This window comes from Athene noctua, chromosome 20, assembly GCF_965140245.1.
Source record: "Athene noctua chromosome 20, bAthNoc1.hap1.1, whole genome shotgun sequence".
NCBI classification, from domain to species: domain Eukaryota; kingdom Metazoa; phylum Chordata; class Aves; order Strigiformes; family Strigidae; genus Athene; species Athene noctua.
Window position 1 is genome coordinate 2288933 of NC_134056.1, and position 20998 is coordinate 2309930.

Sequence of the window (20998 nt, forward strand, 5' to 3'; positions counted from 1 at the left end):
TTTCTGCAACTTGTGTCTTATGTTTTCTGTATGCTGTGTGAGGGGTTCAGTGTCTGCCTGTTTGTGCTGAACTGGAGTCATGACGATATGAGAGCTGGCACAAAACTGATGCTTTGAAACTTCTCATTTAAATCCTGAAGAGATTTGTAACATAAACCTCATTATAGATGCTAAATTGTTCTCAAATTCTAAAGACTTTCTTTCCATAATAACTTTACAAAAGGCTTTATAGAAGTTGAGGTGGTTTCTAGCAGCTTTTTGAGGAATTTCTGTAAGAAAGGGGGTACTTGGGATCCATTTGGAAGAGCGAAGCTTGAGGGTACATGAAGTGGAAGGATAAAACCTGAGGATGAACTGTTTCTTTGTGCAGGGCTAGGGTGCAGCAGCGTGATCTACAGCACCTGCTCCACTTTACAAAGCTGTCTTTGGGACGCCTGCTCATGAGATACTAATATTTCTGTGCACCTGATTCTTTTTTAACAAAAATTATACAGACTTGGGGTAGACAGTATATTCTATTGTTACTAATCTCAGTTAAATGCTGAAAACTTATTTTTTTGAGGATTGAGTGGCAATAAATGCTACCTGTGTTTATTCATAATGTCCTAAATGCATAATGCCGCAAAGACATAGATGGTCCTTGCCAGGAAGAGTAGTGCTTTCTCATTCTTTGTCCTCATAAAACTTGTAACACTTTTGTTATTTAAATCCAGTGGGAGAACTTTAAAATCTCATTGCACAAATGCTCCAGTTCTCAACCTCTGCTCTTAAGTAACAAAACACCAGAGGCCAGAAATTAAAACCTCATCCGGGTACCTCTCTAACCCCTCAGTGCACCTGTGGAGTGTCTGTCAGCAGACGTGCTCCGTGTTTTGCTTGGTGACATACAGAGAAGGGGGATTTCACACTCAATTCCTTTGTTCTTATGGTTAAGTTTGATGTTCAGAGTGCCCGGTGCCATTCCAGTGAGTGTTTCTGAACTACGGATTTAAGTTAGCCTCAGGGATTAATGAGCCATACCTACGGGTTAGTTTTGTCTTTTCTGAGGTTTTACTGTTTTGCATATCTGTCTCGCGCTTGGTATTCTGTCCTACAAATTGACTTGTTTCACATGCTCTTGTTCCCCTTCTGAATGTCTGTGCTGTATTAATCAGCATTCTCCTTCCTTCTCTGCATCCCCCAACAGCAATCGCTTTTGCCTTTACTACATCTTTGTTTACTGTCTTCCTCAATATCCTTTCCCATCCGTCCATTAGTTCAGTCAATATTTTCCATTTAGTCTGTTGCTTCCTCTTCTGGCCACTTAGTACTCCTAATAAAGAAGAGACCTAATACGGAATTTTGTGATGCTCGGCTGTAACATCTAGGTGGCCAATAGTTCATTCTCTCCAAACAAGTCACTGTAATGGTATTTCTGTATATTTTTCAGCTTATAAATAGGTTAATAAATATGATTGTAATGTTACCTTTTGCCAAGAAAGGATTTATTGGGGGGTGTAGGGATAGGACGAGGGCTAGCGGCTTTAAACTGAAAGAGGGCAGATTTAGATTTGATGTAATGAAGAAATTCTTCCCTGTGCGGGGGGTGAGGCCCTGGCACAGGCTGCCCAGAGGAGCTGTGGCTGCCCCCTCCCTGGAAGGGCTTAAGGCCAGGTTGGATGGGGCTTTGGGCAACCTGGGCTGGTGGAAGGTGGCCCTGACCGGGGCAGGGGGTTGGAACTGAATGGGGTTTAAGGTCCCTTCCAGCCCAAAGCATTCTGTGATCCTGTGAACTATCCCTGATGGCCAGAGAGCCTTGGCGATACTTGTGCTGTTACAGCAGGACCAGCAGAGGGAACACAGATGTTGTTTGTTGTAGGATCCATACAAATAATGTGGAAAAAAAATCTTAGAAGTAGTGATGAATGCATATGTGTTAAATACTGGTGTTTCAGGGCTGGTATTCTACTGTCATGCCTTGTATAATAATTTTCAAGATGATTGCGTCTTGGGCTTTGATTTGGTGTATTTGACCCTTCTCACTCACCACTTTTACATTTTTTTCTCATTGCTGCTTTTGTTTTGTTCTTCTCTGTTTGCTGCTGGATGTATTGGCTTAAATATTTTGTTAGGCAGGAGACATTATAGTGGGCTTCTTAAAATGGGCTCCTTGTTATAGATAACGTTTTCTCTCTAATGGATAGCGTCATTACAGTGACATATAGGCTAGTTGTTTTTTGTTTTAAGTTGTACGTTTTTAAATCTTCTTGCTGTAGTTACCCTGACTTCCCAGAAGAGCTTTGTTTCAGTAATAGTCTATTTTTGCAATATGCTCCCTGATAATTTGTAGAAATAAGACATAATGCACCATGTGATTATAGAGTTATCTACATGGTAATAGTTCATTTTAATAGACTAACATATGGTAAATGCCATTAGAGTATTTTTTATTTTTTTTATTTTGGTCTTATCATGGCTAATATTGGTGAGCAGTTTATTCTATGGCAGTGATACATGAGGCAGAGGTGAAAAAGTCCAAGAGAGAGTAATTTGACTATTGAGAGTCTGTTATTGGAACCAAAAGACAGAAAAAAACCCTCTTTCTTTTCAGCTGTGGGAATTTAGAGTAAATTAAATTATCAATCATGATAGCCCTGTCTGGAGTAATGCGCAGGGGTGGACCTTTTAAAAAGCATTGCAGAATTTTAATGTGCATGCCAGTGAAGCAATTACTCCCGTCGCTAGTTTGGACTATCTGATTTAGTGTGTCAGATTCTTTAAATGAACATGATATGCCAAATGAAATAATGGGCACAAATTGAGCTTGCATCCTGAGTTTATTCTCACTTAATAAATTATTTCTTTGGCTAGCTTTCAATTACCAAGAAAATGGAAGAAGCAGATGTCTTGGGCATCAAATATCCCAGCATTAAGCGTTTCATTTGTCTCGCTGTTCAGTAGCTGCATGGAGGCGTAGAAATAGTTTGAAATTTTACGCTGGGATAGCTGACTAGAAGACAAGAGTCATCTAGCTTGTCATTAAACATGATAGAACAGCGTGATGTGACCCGTGAGACAATTTAAATTACTGGCTTCTAATCAAAAGGTAGAAATGATCTGTCAGACAGATTTGACTATGATGGATTATTAATTGCGTCAAAGTTGTGGAAACAGTTCTGTTGTCTTTGTGGCTCCTTGGGTTTTGTTCTGACAAATGCCCCCTGACTCTGAAGAAAAAAAGACTTTAAATACATCGCTCAAGAGTTAGTGAATTGGTTTCACCCTGAAAGTTGTTTGCGGTGACGGATTCTAGGACCAGACTCTCAGGATTTCTGCACAGGGTGAATATACAGCAGCTCACCACCTCTGGGCCGCCACGGCTGTGAGCTCCCAAGGCCCCGGGCTGGGAGCACCGTGGCTTTGGCGTCAGTTTGTGCAGATCTGACCTATTCCGGCTGACACCAGGTAGCCACAGACAGAAATCATGAGAACAGAGGACTGCTTCAAGCATCCACTTTTCTTTTTAGCGAGTGCTCTGCACCAGGAACTGGCAGAAAGGCCTCTTTTACCGGAATAAGATCAATTTATATCTGCTTGGCACTGCCAGAGGGAGCAGAGTAACACTATTCTTATGTAAAAGTATAGCCTAGATGATAAAGAAGCCTTCCCAGCTCATTCAGGAAGTGAGTTTGATCCCGTTGCTGGATAAATCCAAATAATCTTGATTCGTCAGGAGTGGGGAAGTTGCTGTGCTACCTGAATTGCTGATGCGGGGGTGCGCTGCTTCCATTTTCCAGTCCAGAGGTGCTCACTCTTCATCTGTTGTGAAATGATTTCTGTGCAGTGTTTGTAAAGTGCTTTGATATCCTCTGTAGATGAAAGGTGTTATATAAATGCAAATTTCATTCCTTTCATTTCAATTTCATTTAATAAATAAATAAATTGCTCAGGATATAGTGGGAAGGGCGCTCTGAGACCTAATACTGCATCTGTATTCTGGATATACCTGTGGAGAGAGGTTAAGGCCACTGATTGTCTTTCAGAGCCTAACAGAATTAATTTTCACTTGTACAAAAACAGATTTTGCGGGCTGAATAATAATGAAATAAGTGAAGAATCCAGTGGCTCTGTTAAATTGGGTATCTCATCCCTATGAGTAAGGAAATAGAGAAAGGATGCAATGCTCAATTAGCATTTTAAATTAATTTTTCAAGGCTATTTACTGAGGAAACTGAAATTTTAATTAAAGTAGCAAATAAAGTAATTCACTCAAAGCTTTATGAGATTCTTTTTTTCCCTGTCGTATTGGAAAAAACAATCCCGTGCTTAAAGAAATGTTTTAAAGCAAGAAAAATTACATTTGGAGTAAAGAACAAGTAGTTTCTGCAAAATACTGTGGTTCTTTCAGTAAGTAAACGGTACCAAAGTCATTGGGTGATGAGGGTGGTAGATATTTCATACAAGTGTGTCCTAAAAATGCTGTGGTCAGAAACATAGCCCATTTATTTGAAAAAGATGTAACCTAATAATAGAAGAGATTCCTGTGATCGTGTTCCATATAGTATTTAATGACATTTACATGGATATGCAGAGAAATGTTTTTTTTGGTTTGGTAAAAGGGACTGTGTCTGAGAGAACAAGTGTGGAAAATAAGAGTACCTTTTTCACACAAAACTAATTATTAATTATTATAACATAAATTACAGGTGTTTGATGTTTAACAGTAATGTTTTTGCTTTGCATTGTTGGTGCTGCTAATTCATGGGGCTTTTGATCTTACTGCTGGTAGCTTGCTTTTTTTAAACCATTTTACTACTATTAGAAACTTGCTTTCAGTAATTGGCAATGCTGTTTCAGAGCTCTGCAGACTGTTTAAATAAAGTTGATCTTGTTAATAGAGAACTGTATTCTTCTAATTTATGGTGAAATCTTGTGTAAACGGGAAAAGAAGCTCTTAAGTTGTTGGAATACTTAATATTGTTGAAATAATTGCCTTAGTCCTTAGTAGTTGAATTACATATGCTCAACAAATGATTAATTAAATTATAAGCTTGTCTTTTAAATACAAGCTATTAGTACCAGAAAGGAATTAATACTGTATAATTAGTACATATAACTGAATATAAGAAAATGAATATTATAGTTATATCACTTACATATCTTGCTTTGAATATCCATTTTAAATTTATTGCAGCTTGGACTCCAGTGTAAATCAGCTTGCTCAGAAAGTGCTTTGCAGTTGCAAGTTACTATTAATTTACACCAATATTAATAACTACATGTATTCCCTGAAATAAAGTTCTTCTAGGGAATAGAAACGTTCCTTGCTCGTGCTAGACTGGGAGCACGTGGAGATGCCACACGTTTGGGGGTACAGATGCAATTTGGGAAAGGATTTGGGTTACAGAGGGGCAGCACAGATACAAGCCATAAGACTCTTGGCATTAAATAGTAATCTTTTTAAGAACAGGAGTTGATTTAGTAACTGCCAGCAACGACAATTCGTCTGTGACCTGTAGTGCTTTTGTCCTTTGATGGTTGCTCATCACCCCTTAAACTGGGGAGGAAAAAACTCAACCCAAAACACTGTCAGAGTTTGTTTACTTCCCAGCTGTAACACTTGCCTTCATGTGCCGGAATTAAGTGCTGCTTAATGAAATTTTATTCTCTGTAATAGTATTTTAAATTACAAATGAGTCGTGCCTTAATTGTGGTTGATAACAAGCTTGGAGTTTCTCAGTACAGATCATGCCTCTCAGTTATTTGTTTTGAGTTTCTAGAAACCTCTCACAGTTTTAACATCTTGAACTTTAGAGTCTTGAACTGATCAAAATATTCTTAGTTTTCCAACTCAGATATGAGCATATTTTCTTCTGTCAGTCAGAATACTGTCCTTGAATGGATCATATGTAATATAAGTGTTTAGAAAAGTAAGGAGTGAATGGGTATTGCCAGTTTGCTTCAAAACTTGTCTCCTATCTCTTTTCCAGTTTCCCTTTGGCAGACGCTTGCCGTGCGATATCTATTGGCATGGGGTATCATTTCATGATAATGATATATTCTCAGGTCAAGTCAACAAGTTTCCAGGTACCTTACTTCTGTTTTGAGTTTAAACAAATGCTTTAAAAACATGATTCTTTTATTTTAACTGTTCCTGTGTTCGACTGTTTTTTAATGTGAATTATCTGCCTAATCAGCTGATAGTATTTTTAGCATTTTGGTGATTTCTGCTGAGGGGGTATGAATAGCAGAATAGGTATTTTGAACAATTTCTGAACTGAAATTTGTTTTGGAGAGGAAGTGTTTTGGATGAAGAGAATGCTTCCTATGTATGAATTCAGGAAAAATAAGAGTGTTAAGCTATAATTTAAGTGAAGTACGCAATTATTGTCATCTAGCATTGATAACAGTGCTCTGTGTCTTTGGATTTGGTTGTGATTCAAAGTGGAAAGAATCTGTTTTGTTTGCGCTCTGGCTTATCTCAGGGAGAAGCTCAAAGTGGAGTCCTCAAATGCGTTTCTTAATATTGAAGAGTTCGTGTCAGCCCTCATCTTATGATGACTCTTCTACTTTTTAAGCTCCCTTTTTTTCTCATTTAATCCTGTTGAGATCTCTCTAAATAAGAGCTAAGAGCTTAGGTATTGACTTACCTAAGCCCTTTACTCAGATTTATTGCTGCTGTTAGTATGCTGTGAGAGTAAGAACCCTCAGATACTGAACTTTATGCTTATTTACCCTGGCTTTCTCCTGTCTCTGGGAAGTTCACATTCAAGTATCGAATGGTGTAGTTTTCTGGGGGTTTATATCTGTGTTAGATGAATGTTAGTCTCTCTATATTCTGGCTTCTAGGTGGTGAGTGGCTTCCACATGAGTCAAAACCAGAGCCCTTCAGATCTAATTTCCAGGAAAATTGCGCTAAAAGCTGGGTTTTACTAAATTCTTTCTCTTGAAGAAGAGGTCTTGTTACTTCTTAGCTACTTGTGATAGATTCTGAAGAATCAAACAATTCAAAGAATCTGAAGGGGTCGATCCTCAGAAAGACTTAGAAACCTTTCTATAAAAATAGCTTTTTGGTCTTGCTCCCGATGGAAATAAGACTTCAGCAGGTGTGTGCGTGTTCCCTGTCACATTCTGTCCTTGTACCTTTGGAACCTCCTGGCCAAAATCAACCGTGCTCAACAGAGGTTTGTAGTCACAGACTACTGAGTTCCTGTAGGTTTTGTGGAAAATTGCTGACCGTGTAGCAAAGAAACCCACCAATGATATTCTCACTGAGAAAGAAACCGCAGCGTGAACTAAGCCGTGATACTTGAAATCACATACAACACGGGAGTAACCCTGAATGCCCTGACCTTGGGAAAAGCTTCTACCAGAGCTCATGTGGATCTGGAAATGGCAAGATCCAAGCATGAGATTCAAAACTGCAGGAAAGCAGTGGAGTTTGGCTGCTCCCACAATAACCTTTTCTTTCTGACATAGTTACTTAAATGAATGCAATGTAAACACAAAGTGGGTGATTATATTTAAATTATATTTTTGGCCTGTTCCTGGAACAAGTGCAGGCTAGGGCAATAATCTCGGATTCTGGCAAAGACAGTCGTTACTACTTGACTAAAGCTTTCACTCTATTATTCTCAGCTGTATTTTTGATAATTTTTTTCTAATATGATACAGTAATACATATATTATGAAATATGGCAGGGGAATGCTACAAATATTTAGGTAGATTTTAAATTTTGAAAGGTTTTCGGTTTTACTGAAAGCAGTGCCTACCAGTAGGGTGAGTAATGCTATAACAAATTACTTTTAGGATGAGACTTCAGTGTGCATTTTTCATCGCTTTTAGACAATGTGTGTTCTTTTCCCAGGCATGACAGAGATGGTACGTAAAATTACATTAAGTCGGGCGGTGCGAACAATGCAAGATCTGTTTCCTCTTGAATATAACTTCTATCCTCGATCCTGGATACTGCCAGAAGAATTTCCCCTCTTTGTGGCTGAGGTAGATTACTTTTACTCTCAGAATAGTATAACTTGCTGGATATTGTTGCCATGTCATTCTTTAGTTATTTTTATACCTACCAGATTATTTAAGATCACACTTGGGTGCTGTGGATGACATCTTTTTCAGTTTGCCTGAGATAAGACATAGTCTGGATGAAGTGCTTTTGTTATGTTCTAGAATAAACTTAAAACTAGTTCTGCTTCTCTGCAATGCCAGAAGAGATGTCTGAAAATTAAACATGTAGAACCATAAGCCCTTTCACTGGATATTCTCCTGAGTTTAAAAGGGCTGAGGAGGTTCCAGTACAGTAGTGCATGGAATGTGGCACTTCACCAGGTTCATTGTCACCGAAGTCTTTAGTCCATCCTGCCTGTTCTATCCAAATCCTTCAAAAAACCATTTTGTACTGTGCGTTGTTAAATATACTCTTGTCTTCCTGGGTAACTGTTTGAATCTCTTGTCAGACTGTTGCTTTGCTTAAATATTCAGAGTGTAATAAAATTACATTCTTTTTCAGCTTTTTTTGAAAAAAAAGTGATGCTCTATGTTGGTGTTTGGTTCTGTTATTACAAATATTTGTTAAAATATTGTATGTGTTTGTTTTAACCCTGTCTGACTTGCCCAGTTCATTCTTGTATTCTACAGTATGCTCTGCTTGGAAAAGTGAGAGGAAAAGGTATGGACTTTAACAGAGTTATGTACTGTGTGTTACTTTTTAGATAATTACCATATCCACAATCCAGTGAAACCCATGAACATCTCTTTATATATAATCTTCAAGTGTGCTGGGTCACTGCTATGGCACCGCTAGTAACAATAAAAATGAATAAAATCCCAATAGTACTTCAGCCTTATTGCTTTAGATCTAAGACCAATTTGTAAAAGGAGGGTAAATTATCCAATCAATTTAGCAATGACAGGGAGATAAGTGCAAATAACTTGGAAGTAAACTTTCAGAATGGTGCAGTCGGGTTCTAGCAATGACCCTTTTGGGAATTGTGCCTGCCTTGGTTACAGGATAAACTGAGCAGCGCCTGGCAGTGGGCTCTCTACATCAGGTTAAACACACAGACCCGCAACGCTGTCAGCAGGTGGCACTGCAAATAAATACTTTTCTCTGGTTGAACGGTTACTGGAGTGAAAATGATTCGGTTTTTGTTCCAAGAATAACAGATGTCCAGTAACACACTCCTAGGAGTTTCCTTTGCATATGTTCATCCATCTGTGTTTGAGAAAAGCATAGTTCTTGTTATCAAACATTATATTTTATGTTGTAAGAGTTTATGTTCTACTTAACACAAGTTTGTAATGTAACCCCTCCAAAACAAGAAAAAATACAAACCAAAAAATTCCAAATCCACTGTGAACCATAAATGGTTCAGAACGCTTTTCACTTGCAATTTTGTGAGTTCTCCGTCGGAGCTCTCCAGTCATTTCTGTTGTTTATTTGTTCGTATGTGAGTTTGTTTGCTTTATAACCAAGGGACCCTAATGCTGTAGCTCTCCAAGACTGAATTTTCAGCTTATCCACAAACAAGTACAAACCAGCATTGGCAGTGCCTGCATCTTAGACATCCCCCGTAGGACCTGGCATGCACTTGAATACGTGAATGCCATGTGTACATTTATGTAAGGAAAAGGTGATTTAGCAATCTCTGGTATTTCTGAAAGTCAAGCTGTATTGTCATGGGCCGCACCTGCTGAGTATGTAGCTCTAGATGTGGCATGCTGCACCTCATGTTGCTGTACCTTCCCTGTTACTAGTGTTCAGGTCCTTTAGGGCATAGTTAATTACCAAAAGTCACAAATTCTGTGTTTGTGTAGCTCTGGGTTAGACATGAGAAGGTGGTTGGGGCTGTTTGTAGTATAGGATTTTGTTGTAAAGCGCTGGATTGAGAAATGAACACCTATGAGATTTTGCCTGTAATAGAGATGACCACTGGAAGAAGAAACTACTTGAGAATTTATATCTCACTGCCTCCTCCTGAAGCACTACATTTCATAACCATTTTTCTCTCAAACACTGTGCTTCACTTCTCTAGATGTGATTGTGAACTTTTATCATACATTTGTGTCAATAACTAAATAAAATGCTGTCAGCTTTTCCCACTTCCCCCTCTACCTACATCCAGGTAGAAAACACTGCAGCTAATCTAATATTAGCCTTCTGTGCTGTAAAAGCTGATAATTGATGAGAAAGCTGTACTCTTGAGCTTGTTGTGGATGAGCTTCATATTGGGAAATACCAAGAAAATGGTAGTTCCCTTAGTGTCATGTATTGCAATGAAATGGTGATAGGATTTTTAACAAGGGCTTAAAAGTTCATTTTACTAATTAAATATATATTTAGCTATTTTCAGTATTCACCTTTTTTTTACCTTCTAAAACATTTTGTAATAACATGTCACTGTAGCAGAAGATGAATTACAGATAAGCAAATCTCTCGGGTGTGACAGTAATCACCACCTCACTAACGGGGAAGAATCTGTTGGAATCTGTGTGAAGAACTTATTTCTAATGGGAAATTCCAATTTCTGAAAAGTAACTAGCTTGGGATTCAAACCAGGACCTTGATTGCTTTCATACTGCCGCCTTTGTGTTGTCTGTGAAGATGATGAATAGGCCTAGTATGATTAATTTTTAATAAGAATCTAATTTGGACAGTCTAATTTCCAGCACAGCATATTTTTGGTGGTTTAATCAGGTTTTCAGCTTTTGGATACCTCTTAGGCATAGACATGAACGTTGTAGTCTTAGTGCTGTCAAATCTTATAGCCCATTATATGCATTTTTTTCCAGAACACTATATTGATTCAGCCTCTGTTTCCTCATGAAAGGCAAACCTGGAACTGGATCAGATTTTCATACCGTTAGATATCATACTCTCCTCTTGCTGTTGACTGTAAATGGTTAACATGTTTTCAAAGATAATTTTCTTCTGTCAAGCTAAGTACACAGAAATATCTCATTTCATAGAGCTAATTTTCCTACATGACTGAATTTTCAAAGTCTGGACAAGCCTCCTCATAATGAGAATCTGAAAGAATATAGTTGAGAGGATTGTGAAGAATTTGAAGGCAACTGTCAGGAATTTCCTCAAAGATCAAGAAGCCATCTGCTTTCTTCAAGACAGTCAATCTGCTGAAAACCAGTCTGACTCTGGATTACTATTCCCACTTCCCCCACTGTCCTATCTTCATCTGCCATGTGTAAGTTTTGATGGACTAGAAGGCCTGAAAAATATCCAGTCCGTGTGGTCTCATCAAAAAATGGACTAGAAAATGATGGAGAAAATTATTTCCTTTCCAGCTAAATGCAAAGAGTTAAATAAATCTATGAAACCAGTGATTGTTAAAATGCAACACCTCAAAAGCAGGTTGCTGTTGCAACCAGAAAGTCCCCAGAAAGCCCTATCCTTTTTGAAAAGGTGCTGCTGTAGCAGAGCAGAAGTAGCCTGAGGCGTGAACAACAGACATGGGAATGGGAGGCAGATTGGCCCGGCTGGTTTCACAGAGGTTCTTTATTACTTTCTGCCGTAGTAAACCATGATTGGCACTTCGTACATACAGCTAGAGTCATAGCAGGGTATGTTTAGTCATGGAGGTTTAAGATTAACCAAGGATCTTTCTGGGATGCTATCTTTAACAGCGGTGAACCAGGGAAACTCCCCTAGTATGCAGAGTAATGTCACGTCAGGGGAAGATTATTCTTTAGTGGTAAAAAGACTAGGGCATAAATCCTGCTTGCCTTCTTTGCACGTCTAGGCCTGCTGATCTACTTGGACCTATTTATCCACATGCCGTTTATGTAGGCCTGATCTCCACTGGGACGCTTTATCCTTCAAACTGGCCTATTTTGAAGAAGGATCTCATTGAGTTAGTGTGCCACTTGTCCATGAGAAAAATCCTAGTCTAAATAACTGATCTTGAATTTCTGCTGTAGTTAGTAGGAAGGTTTTTAGCAGTGTGATTCTCAATGAAATAAATTACTGGATGGGATGGAGCCAGAAGTCCTTCAGGCCTTGGGAATGTCACCACGAGCAGAGCTGGGCCTCTCACGTGAGTCAACAGCTGAATGCAGTCAGAGCACGGGTGCTGTCCAGAAATCCCCATGGTCTGAGTGCTGCTCAGCCTTTGCCGGTGCGCTAGTTGTTTCTCTTTCATACTGCAGTGCCAGGGCTGATGGTGGCAAATGATTGTTTTTTTCCTTTGTTAGATTGTATCCTCAGGCTTCTTAAAGTCAATCTCCAGTTGTTGCTGGCGAGCTGCAGGCCTGTGTAAAACCAGATCACTGGCTTCCTTCAGCACGTGTCTGGCTGAACGGAGGGAATAGCAGCTACGGGTCTGGGTGCTGTAAAATGTGTGAATGTGAGAAAAGAGCGATCTGTACTGTGACATCCCTCCGCTTTGAAAAGAAGAGATTCTAAGTGCTTTGTTCTTCTGGATCCCATGAGTAGGTGATAAACATGTTAGCTTGCATCCTGCCTTTGTTAGGGTTCCCTGTGCCAGAGCTGGTGGGAGTTTCATGAGCTACGGTCCTTCAGCATCTCTTCATTGAAAGCTGGATTTTATAGTTGCGTTTTGATAAATTACAATTTGTGCTGTAATAATTTATTTCCTCCTAAATATTTGTGAATGCAGTGCTACTATATGTACACCCACAGGGACTTTAAGAGCTGGGGGAGCTACAGAGGCTTCCTCACGCAGGTCCTGTTGCTTTACCATGAACTTAAAGGGCTGCTTGAGAGGGCAATGCAGCTGTTCATTTTCCACTGCTTGCTCAGTCCTGCACCTCCAAACCCATTGCCAATTAATGCCACTTCCCTTGGGTTTTCTTTTTGTTCTTGGTGTGTGCCAGTTGGATCACTACATTCACACTCCAGTTGCCAAACAGCTTCCGACAGCAGTGGGCACCACTGGTGCTGACGGACTGGGAGCGGCGGCAGACGGGTCTTCAGTCAGCCTGTACCTCAGGTAGCTGCTTTTTTCCTCTATGCCTCTGAAGACTGAGACATGTTAACTCACTAGCTTAAATGTACTCACATTCTTTCCTTGCTACATCCTGTAAAACATGCCATATTTTATGAATAATTTTTAAAATTAATCTAAGATAATTCTAAATCCTTCCTGACTTCTTTCTTTCTCAATTTCACTTCCACTAATTGTAGCATCCAAATCTCTGCAGTTCTTACTTTTGCTATACAAGTAATAAATTAAAATTTATTTAGGCAGTGGGAGATAGGCATGTAACATGAAAGATCTGATATTCAGCAGATGTGTCAGGCCCTTACAGTGACCTAGTTACTGTCGTCTTGATATTTTTCCTCCTCAAATAAAACGCATTGAAGCTTGCAAAGTTTAGTTTGCTTCTTGGGAATGCGAGCTTTGTAGGCAATTTAGATGGCGCAATTGCTCTTTTAGCTAAAAAGATTGATTTTTTTTTTTTTTTTTTTTGAGAGAGAGTTTTGAGTGAATATATGCCATTTACAGAAGTGCAGATTTGAATCCAACGGTTAGTTATTGGTGCCATGTTTAATTCTGACTCACTGTATCCAGTTGGGAATGACATTAGCCTCCAAACGGTCCCTGCTAAATGAATGGAGCAGTTCAACATGTTCAAAGGCCAAAACAACCTTATTACAATCATCATGTTTTGGACTGCCAACTGTTAACAGTCTGTTCCAGGTGGGATTATCTAATTTTCTCACAGATAAAATAACTGATTCTTTAAAAAGTGAAATGCCCGTTTTTCTTTCCTATTTTTTTTTTTTTTACTTTTTAATGTAACTCCCATTAGCTTGTTAAAACCAAAAATTCCAAAGATATTTATTGTTGCTTTCAAGAAGCTAGTTTCTATAAAAGGCTGTTGTCTGTTATAGTGCCAAGCTCTGTTTATGGTCCAGAAATCAAGCTGCTGATGTCAATATGTAGAAATGACAGTGGGATAGAGCAAAACGTTCCGATTCAACTCACTTTTGAATTTGAGACATTTGGATCTAGATCTGAGTTTTAATCTTTCTTTTTTTCCTTTTTATTCTTACTTTTTGTGTGAGGATGCAGACACCTCTCTGTAATCCTATAATTCTCTATAATTTATGTTTCATTTTACTAAGGTCACATCTGAGATTCTGTAGGACAGTTCTGACAAACTTCCCCATTACTGTTACCATCATTTCTATTTGTGGTAAACCATTTCCCTTATATGCCCCAAGAATCTAGAGCACAGTGTGGAAAAAAACCCTCAAGATATGGGTATAATGGTTTATCTTGTACTCATGGATATCTACAGAGCAGCGAGAGAACTGGATACATGAGTATTGAGGTCTGTGCTGCTGTAAACAATACAGAAATAGGTCATATAGTCCTCCAGTGACATTCTTACAAAGTATTAAAGTTGACTTTAACAAACAGAGATCTTGCATGTCAAGACGCTACAAACAATGGAAAGAAACTGATACTGAAGGGTACTGGTTTGCTAACCTTTTTTTTTCTTTTTTAATATATCTTTTTTTTTCTTGCTGTTTCTGTGTCTTGATGATTGTTATACACAGGCTCACAGAGTGTTAGTAGATGTCAGGATTTCTTACCTGCTGTTTCCTTTCTAGTGGGGGCATCTCCCATCACCCCATACTTAGTAAGTTCAATTGTCAGTATGTGTCTTTTGAACAAAACGTTTTCCAGAATGATTCTCTTAATTTAACTTGTTAGCAGGAAAGAGTATTTGACATAAGTTTTTAAGAAATCTGCAAACTGGAAGCATTTATCTGTGAAAGAAACAAAATGTATCTTGTGTAGTGACTTTTTTAGGCATTTTTGCATGTTAAAATGCGTTATGCCACGTAGATATTGGTGTTGGCTGTTTGCGAGCTTGTACACTAGAGCGCACTGTGTTTCACACTGAACCATTCCAGCAGTGGTGAACGCCTGAACGCAGACTGAACATGTGCACTAGCTTGAGGAAACAGCAGGCCAGGCATGGAGTGCTCTGTAGATTCATCTAAAGTTTTTGATTTGGTACTAGGCACCATCAGATTCTCCAGCAACTTTCTTCCCAACATGAGGTACATCTGAAGAAAGTGTCTGAATGGTCATGTGCTACGAGCAGATCTTTCCAATGCAGATCAAAGCCACTGAGAAGAGTTGTTGAAATTGTGATAGAATTTTCTTTATTTTGCATTGGATAGAAAAGTAGTAATTGCATGTTAGACCTTAACGGGAATTCCAGTATAATTTAGAAAACCCTTTGTTTTGGGGAGTGGTGGTAGGTAGCAACTGAGGCATAAGCTCTATGCTTTGATTAGTAAATCTGTGGTATTTGCTTCATATCTGTACATGGCTCAATATTCCCTAATTTTATTAACACTGGGTATCTGATTGTGAAAAATATTCAGTGGTGGAAAAGGGTATTATCAGTGCCAAATTTTTACTTTCTCTTTCCTTCTGTTTGTCTGCATTCATACCTCAATAAATAAGGTGCCTTTCCTTAGGTTAATGATTATCATGGTCAGTAGTTGTTCGAAATGCAGCATGAAAGCTTAACTGCAGTTTCGTATAGTGACTAATAAAATGGATCTTGTGAGATATACAGCATTTCATTCTGTAAATTGGTACATAACGTTAAAAAGAAGTTCCTGAAATCGTATACAATGGCTTCTTAAATAAAATGAGCCTTTGTCTGTACTAGTAATTCCCTACTCATGCTTTTTTGTTTGTCTTTGTGCTTGTCAGCACTGTTTACCTTCTACCTTTTTTTGCACGATGTTTACTACTATAGTGATGTCGTAGTGTTATTTTTTTTTTTGTTTATGAATAAAATTTGTTGGCTTTCATAGTCCTTCTTCCCCCCACCCCGTTAGGGTCTTTCAGTATAATTCTTTTCCTTCTAGGTTCGTATGATGAAAGACAGTGATCCATCCTGGAAGCCCACTTTTATTGTAAAACCTGATGGAGGGTGCCAGGGGGATGGAATCTACCTCATTAAAGACCCAAGTGACATCAGACTGACGGGAAGCATCCAGAGCCGGCCAGCTGTGGTCCAGGAATATATTTGCAAACCACTGCTTGTTGACAAACTGAAATTTGATATTCGTCTTTATGTCTTACTGAAGTCTTTAGAACCCTTAGAGATTTATATAGCCAAAGATGGACTTTCTAGATTTTGTACAGAGCCCTATCAAGAACCCACTCTAAAAAATTTGCACCAGGTTTTTATGCACTTAACCAACTATTCACTAAATATCCATAGTGGGAATTTCATCCATTCTGACAGTGTAAACACTGGCAGCAAGAGGACTTTTTCAAGCATTCTGTGCAGACTGTCTTCCAGAGGAGCCGATGTCAAAAAGCTGTGGTCAGATATCATTTCACTGGTGATTAAAACAATTATTGCACTGACACCAGAATTGAAAGTTTACTATCAGTCTGACATACCAGCAGGAAAGCCTGGGCCAACTTGCTTCCAGGTAGGTTGGAATTTCTGCCAGGAATGCAGTTATTTCTATATATGGATTAGTTTTCTGGATGTTTAATTCCTTTTCTAAAAGCTTTCTCTATGTTGCTGATCACTGCTTGGATGCAGTGCATGCACTGAGTAGCGTTGTGTGAGCTCAGAGCTTAGGTTCTCTTTACCCAAGTTTTATCTTACAGATCTCAGTCTCCTGACCTATATTACTATTAACCATAAATGCATACGGAGAATTTTCAGTGGGTATCACTCGTTAGAAGCATTCACTCCAGTTTCCATCTTTGAGATGTTGTAACTATGAAGCTTTGCAGCTTCTTAATGCAGCTGTGGTGATGGCAGTTTTAAGACCCACCTGTCATAGGTGCTAAGGTTCTGTGTTGACAGATGCAGCATTTAGAGATGGGGTTGTGAAAGTAGCCATTAGTATTGAAGACAAGTAGTTTCTGTAATTATTCAGCAATATAGCATGTTTCTCAGTTATTTTTCTTTTGTCCCTCCAATGTTTTTTCTTCCTGAACATTGACATATGGATGAGCATTGCATCCTCTAGAAGGACACTTGAGTAGAGCTGAAGTAACACATTGCTTGTTATGCACAGATTTTAGGGTTTGACATTCTCCTGATGAAAAACTTGAAGCCCATGTTACTAGAAGTAAATGCAAACCCCAGCATGAGAATAGAACACGAGCAAGAGGTAAGACCTCTCAACGCGATAGGGATTTCGGAATGAAATTGTTTAGGTTCATTTTTCTGGTCTTTTCCTTGTTTGAAAGATGAAAGCTGTCTGCTAATATGAAACCTCTAAGGTTTTCTGTAATTTTCTGCTTTGAAATCATTGCTAATCTTATACAGTGGAAGTATGATTTATTTGAATTGTGAAAGCTCTCCATCGTCTTTGTCGTAAATACCTTTATTCATCATCCCCTGCAGTTGACTTAATTGTGTTTAGGGGATTGCTAATAATTTTTTTCATGTTTGTATACATAATATAAATGGTAACATTGGCAACAATCTTTTTTTAATATTTCCATTTACTAGAGAAACTTGCCAAAAATTGTTGTAATATCATACTGAAAATGTTATTTGTGTATCCTTTAAGAAGTGTTTTGTAATTCATCATTGTGTATTTAAAACATAAATGACATGCATGAAGTTTGAGCAAGTGTGGAATAAATAATGCTTAGTTCTCTACTGAATATTGTATCCCTTTGTAATTTAAAGCTTTCTCCTGGAGTATTTGAAAATGTCCCAAGCCCTGTTGATGAAGAAGTGAAAGTAGCTGTTATCAGAGACACTCTTCGTCTAGTGGACCCTCATAAAAAAAAGAGAAAAGATATCCAGTAAGTGTGTTGACTTTGTTTTTTGCATCAGTGCCTTGCAGTAATTATAAAAGTGAAATATTTTTTTCTCGGTTATGGTAGTTTAGCCAGGATGATGAGTTCCCAAGTGTACATGTGACTTTCTGCATCCACAGTGTTAACTCTTTCAAAAAAGCTTGTAGGTTATTAATTGGTGGTGTGGTACAAGGAGAGTACTCAGATTTGTGGATCTGTCAGGAGAAGGTCAGGGAAAAAAACAATTTGTTGTACTTTCTGTTTAGTAGCAGCAAGTCCACCAAATTGTATCCTCACAGCTCAGCACTGGCCACTTCACGTGCTGCTTTCTTACAGGGATGGTAGAAGTGTGGAAAGAACCGTGCAGGTGCTCTAGCTCAAGGAATTGAAAAGGTCCACAAACTGCTGGTAAATCAGGCTTTATCAGTTCCCCTGGATTATCTTACCTTTGATTCAGAACCAGTGCAAACAGTTTAGTAACTCAGATTTATTTATTCGTGTTTTTACTTGAGGCCTCTCTTTTTATTCAAAGCAGTCATGAGATGTAAATTTGTGTATTAATTTACTTGAAAGTCACAAATTACTCTGAATGAATCGCCCCATTGGAGCTGAAAAGTATGAATATTGTATTTAGAAATTGCTTCCTTGATCTGTGATAATAAACATAGTTAAATCTATGATCTAGAAATGAGAGGAACTGCCTGAAGCAGCTTGCACAGAAATGCTTGTGGTGGGATCAGGCTGAGAGAAATAATACATTCTTTTTTGATGAAACACCTTGTTTTAAGCAGTTCCCTGGAGACATGAAAGGGAATTTTTTTTTTTTTTTTTTTTTTATCCCTAGAAATTCTTGCTGATAAGCCTGCCTCCATACTAAGGTATGGATTTTGTTCTTCTCTTGACACTTAGTGGCATCCTTAAATATATTATTTATGTTCTATAATGATTTCAAGTGTTAATTTGCTGTCCTTTTGTGGACAGAATCCCATGAACAAGACATAACTGATAATAGTTACAAGTTCTGTATTATTGTAATATTATTATAAAATCAAACTATTCCTTCAGAGGCAGTGCCACACGTAGAGGTTGCTGTGGTCAGTGTACAGAATGTCTTGCAAAGCAATCTGTAGTGTGTGTTGCCTGTACTTAAACCTTCACCTTTAAGATTACTTCAGTGCATGGAGCTGAAAAAAGATCATTTTTTAACCTGTAATTATGTAACTAGTCATGTCTTTTTTTTTTTTTTTTTAATGCTGAAGTTATGTCAGGCATTCATTAACTACATATTGGCTATGGAAAAAAGGCAAATGATAATTAGGAATGAAGTCATGGAGAATGCTGGTGTGTGTGGAATGCTCATTCAACTGAGGATTCTTCTCTGATACATTTTGAGCATTAAATAATTTATAACGGGATTAGTTGGTGATGAGATAAACCATTGGCTCTTCACAGCAAGAATTGATCAGTGATGCAGCTTTTTTCAGGATAATCTGGTTAAGAGAGCATCTTGTTGATGAATATCTGTGTGTCTTCACCGTAAGACAATCCTGTTTCTTGCTGCAAAGGGCAATACTCTGATAACTTTGTGTGGATATACAGGAACTCATGTGGGACAACTGCCCACTCGTTCAGCTGAGATTTACCCCTTCCACTTCCAAATACTTCTTATTGAACTGGGCATGGTATGTGGAACTTCCTGAGTAAAGGACCCTATTCTGATCACCTATGGAGATTTACACCGAAGTAAAAGCATTTAAGAGAGGAACTGAGCACCAGTAGCTTTTGCCCTGTCTTCACTAGCAAAGGTTTTGTAACGCTTTCACTGGTTTCAGTGCATTTCAACCAGTTCTCATGTGTGCTCCCACATTCCCTCTCCAAACACTCCTACCTGTAACTGCAAAGAAACAGCCTCATTCCTCTCTTTGCAGGACAAAGATAACAATAATTGACTGGAGGTAGAAAGCTGGCCAGTAGTTTGCCTATCCATTGTAATACTTACTCTAGTCTAATTGCACCTGGCAGCAGGGAAGGCAAAATTTGGCCTATTAATAGAAAAAAATCTGAAAGAATTCCTGTCCTGACAGCCAACCAGCAGCAAACATCGTGGACTGTAGTTTTGATGCTAATTAAGTAATGGACATTAATCTAGGTAAAGTTTTAATGATATATATAATACTGAGTTTGAACACATGGGAAATAACTGAGCATGCTGAGCTGTATCTCAGGTAAATATTCAGCTGTGGAGATGGATTTGATTTCCCTCTAATTATGTCCTAGATTGAAATAAATGAAGCATCTAAGTGCGAGTGAGTTTTAGAAGTCATCCTGAAGTACTTCATTATCGAGGAATAATAATACCTCAGAAATGTAGTTTCATTTTTCTTCATCTTTGCGGAGTTTTGATTATTTTTTCCCTCCCTCCATTCATGTGATGTAAAATACTGAAATAAAATCAATAAAATTGAATAAGATCGGTTTGTCATGCTATACATACCTTTTAATTTTTCCAACACAATTCCAGTGTTTACTGGAATGTGAATGTAAAATGAAATGTTTTATGTGTTTATCTTGGCACTGCCAGTAATTAGTCATTGAAAATCTGTAGTGATCCAAGTTAAAATGACCTTGGTTAAAAATACTTAGTGGCTACTGTTGTACAGAATATGGCTGATCTTTTCTTAGTTTTAAGAATTTGTCCTGACCATTAAGTACTAAAGTGTGTGATTAATATTTTGTGCATATAACATGTTTAAAGAGAAACTTTAAATGCATGCAGATTTTTTTTTTTTTTAATCTCTGTTGAGGAGAATCTCGTTTTCCAACAGAAGAGGAAATCTTTTCTGTTGTAGAGACGAAGGAAGGCTTTGTGTTACTCTGTGATGCAAAGAACATAAGGAATTAAAATAGAATAAAAAATGCCACAGGCCCGTGTGATGCTTTAGGGAGGGATGAGCAGGGTGGGTGCTGCACAGTGACAGCTTTTCCCTGATGCTACGCAAGCCCTGCCAGGGAAACGCAGAAGACCTGTTCTACATGTCAAGATCCTGAAGGCAGTGGGTATCCCTATAAAGGTTAATATCCCCTTTTGCTGCATTAATTTCCTTGCTGCTTCTGAGTCCTCTATGTTAGCACATTTGTAGCCGAAGTTTGACAACAGCAGAGTTTCCAAGTGACTATTAATAGAGAGATTTGGAGTCACGTACTGCTCTGCAGGGTG

The 20998-nt window shown here is 38.4% G+C and overlaps 1 protein-coding gene across 4 annotated transcripts in view; it reads left to right on the forward strand.

The window, feature by feature from the left end:
* The window catches only part of TTLL11 (tubulin tyrosine ligase like 11), a 52825-nt gene that overhangs the window by 1129 nt on the left and 30698 nt on the right, over window positions 1–20998 (forward strand). For 3 of the 4 annotated variants that reach the window (XM_074923842.1, XM_074923843.1, XM_074923844.1), the window contains exons 2-6: window positions 5970–6066; window positions 7848–7981; window positions 15870–16445; window positions 17046–17141; window positions 17669–17787. In XM_074923842.1, the coding sequence (XP_074779943.1) occupies window positions 5970–6066; window positions 7848–7981; window positions 15870–16445; window positions 17046–17141; window positions 17669–17787 (1022 nt within the window). The remainder of the gene's footprint in view (window positions 1–5969; window positions 6067–7847; window positions 7982–15869; window positions 16446–17045; window positions 17142–17668; window positions 17788–20998) is intronic. The other variant, XM_074923845.1, reaches the window with a different exon arrangement.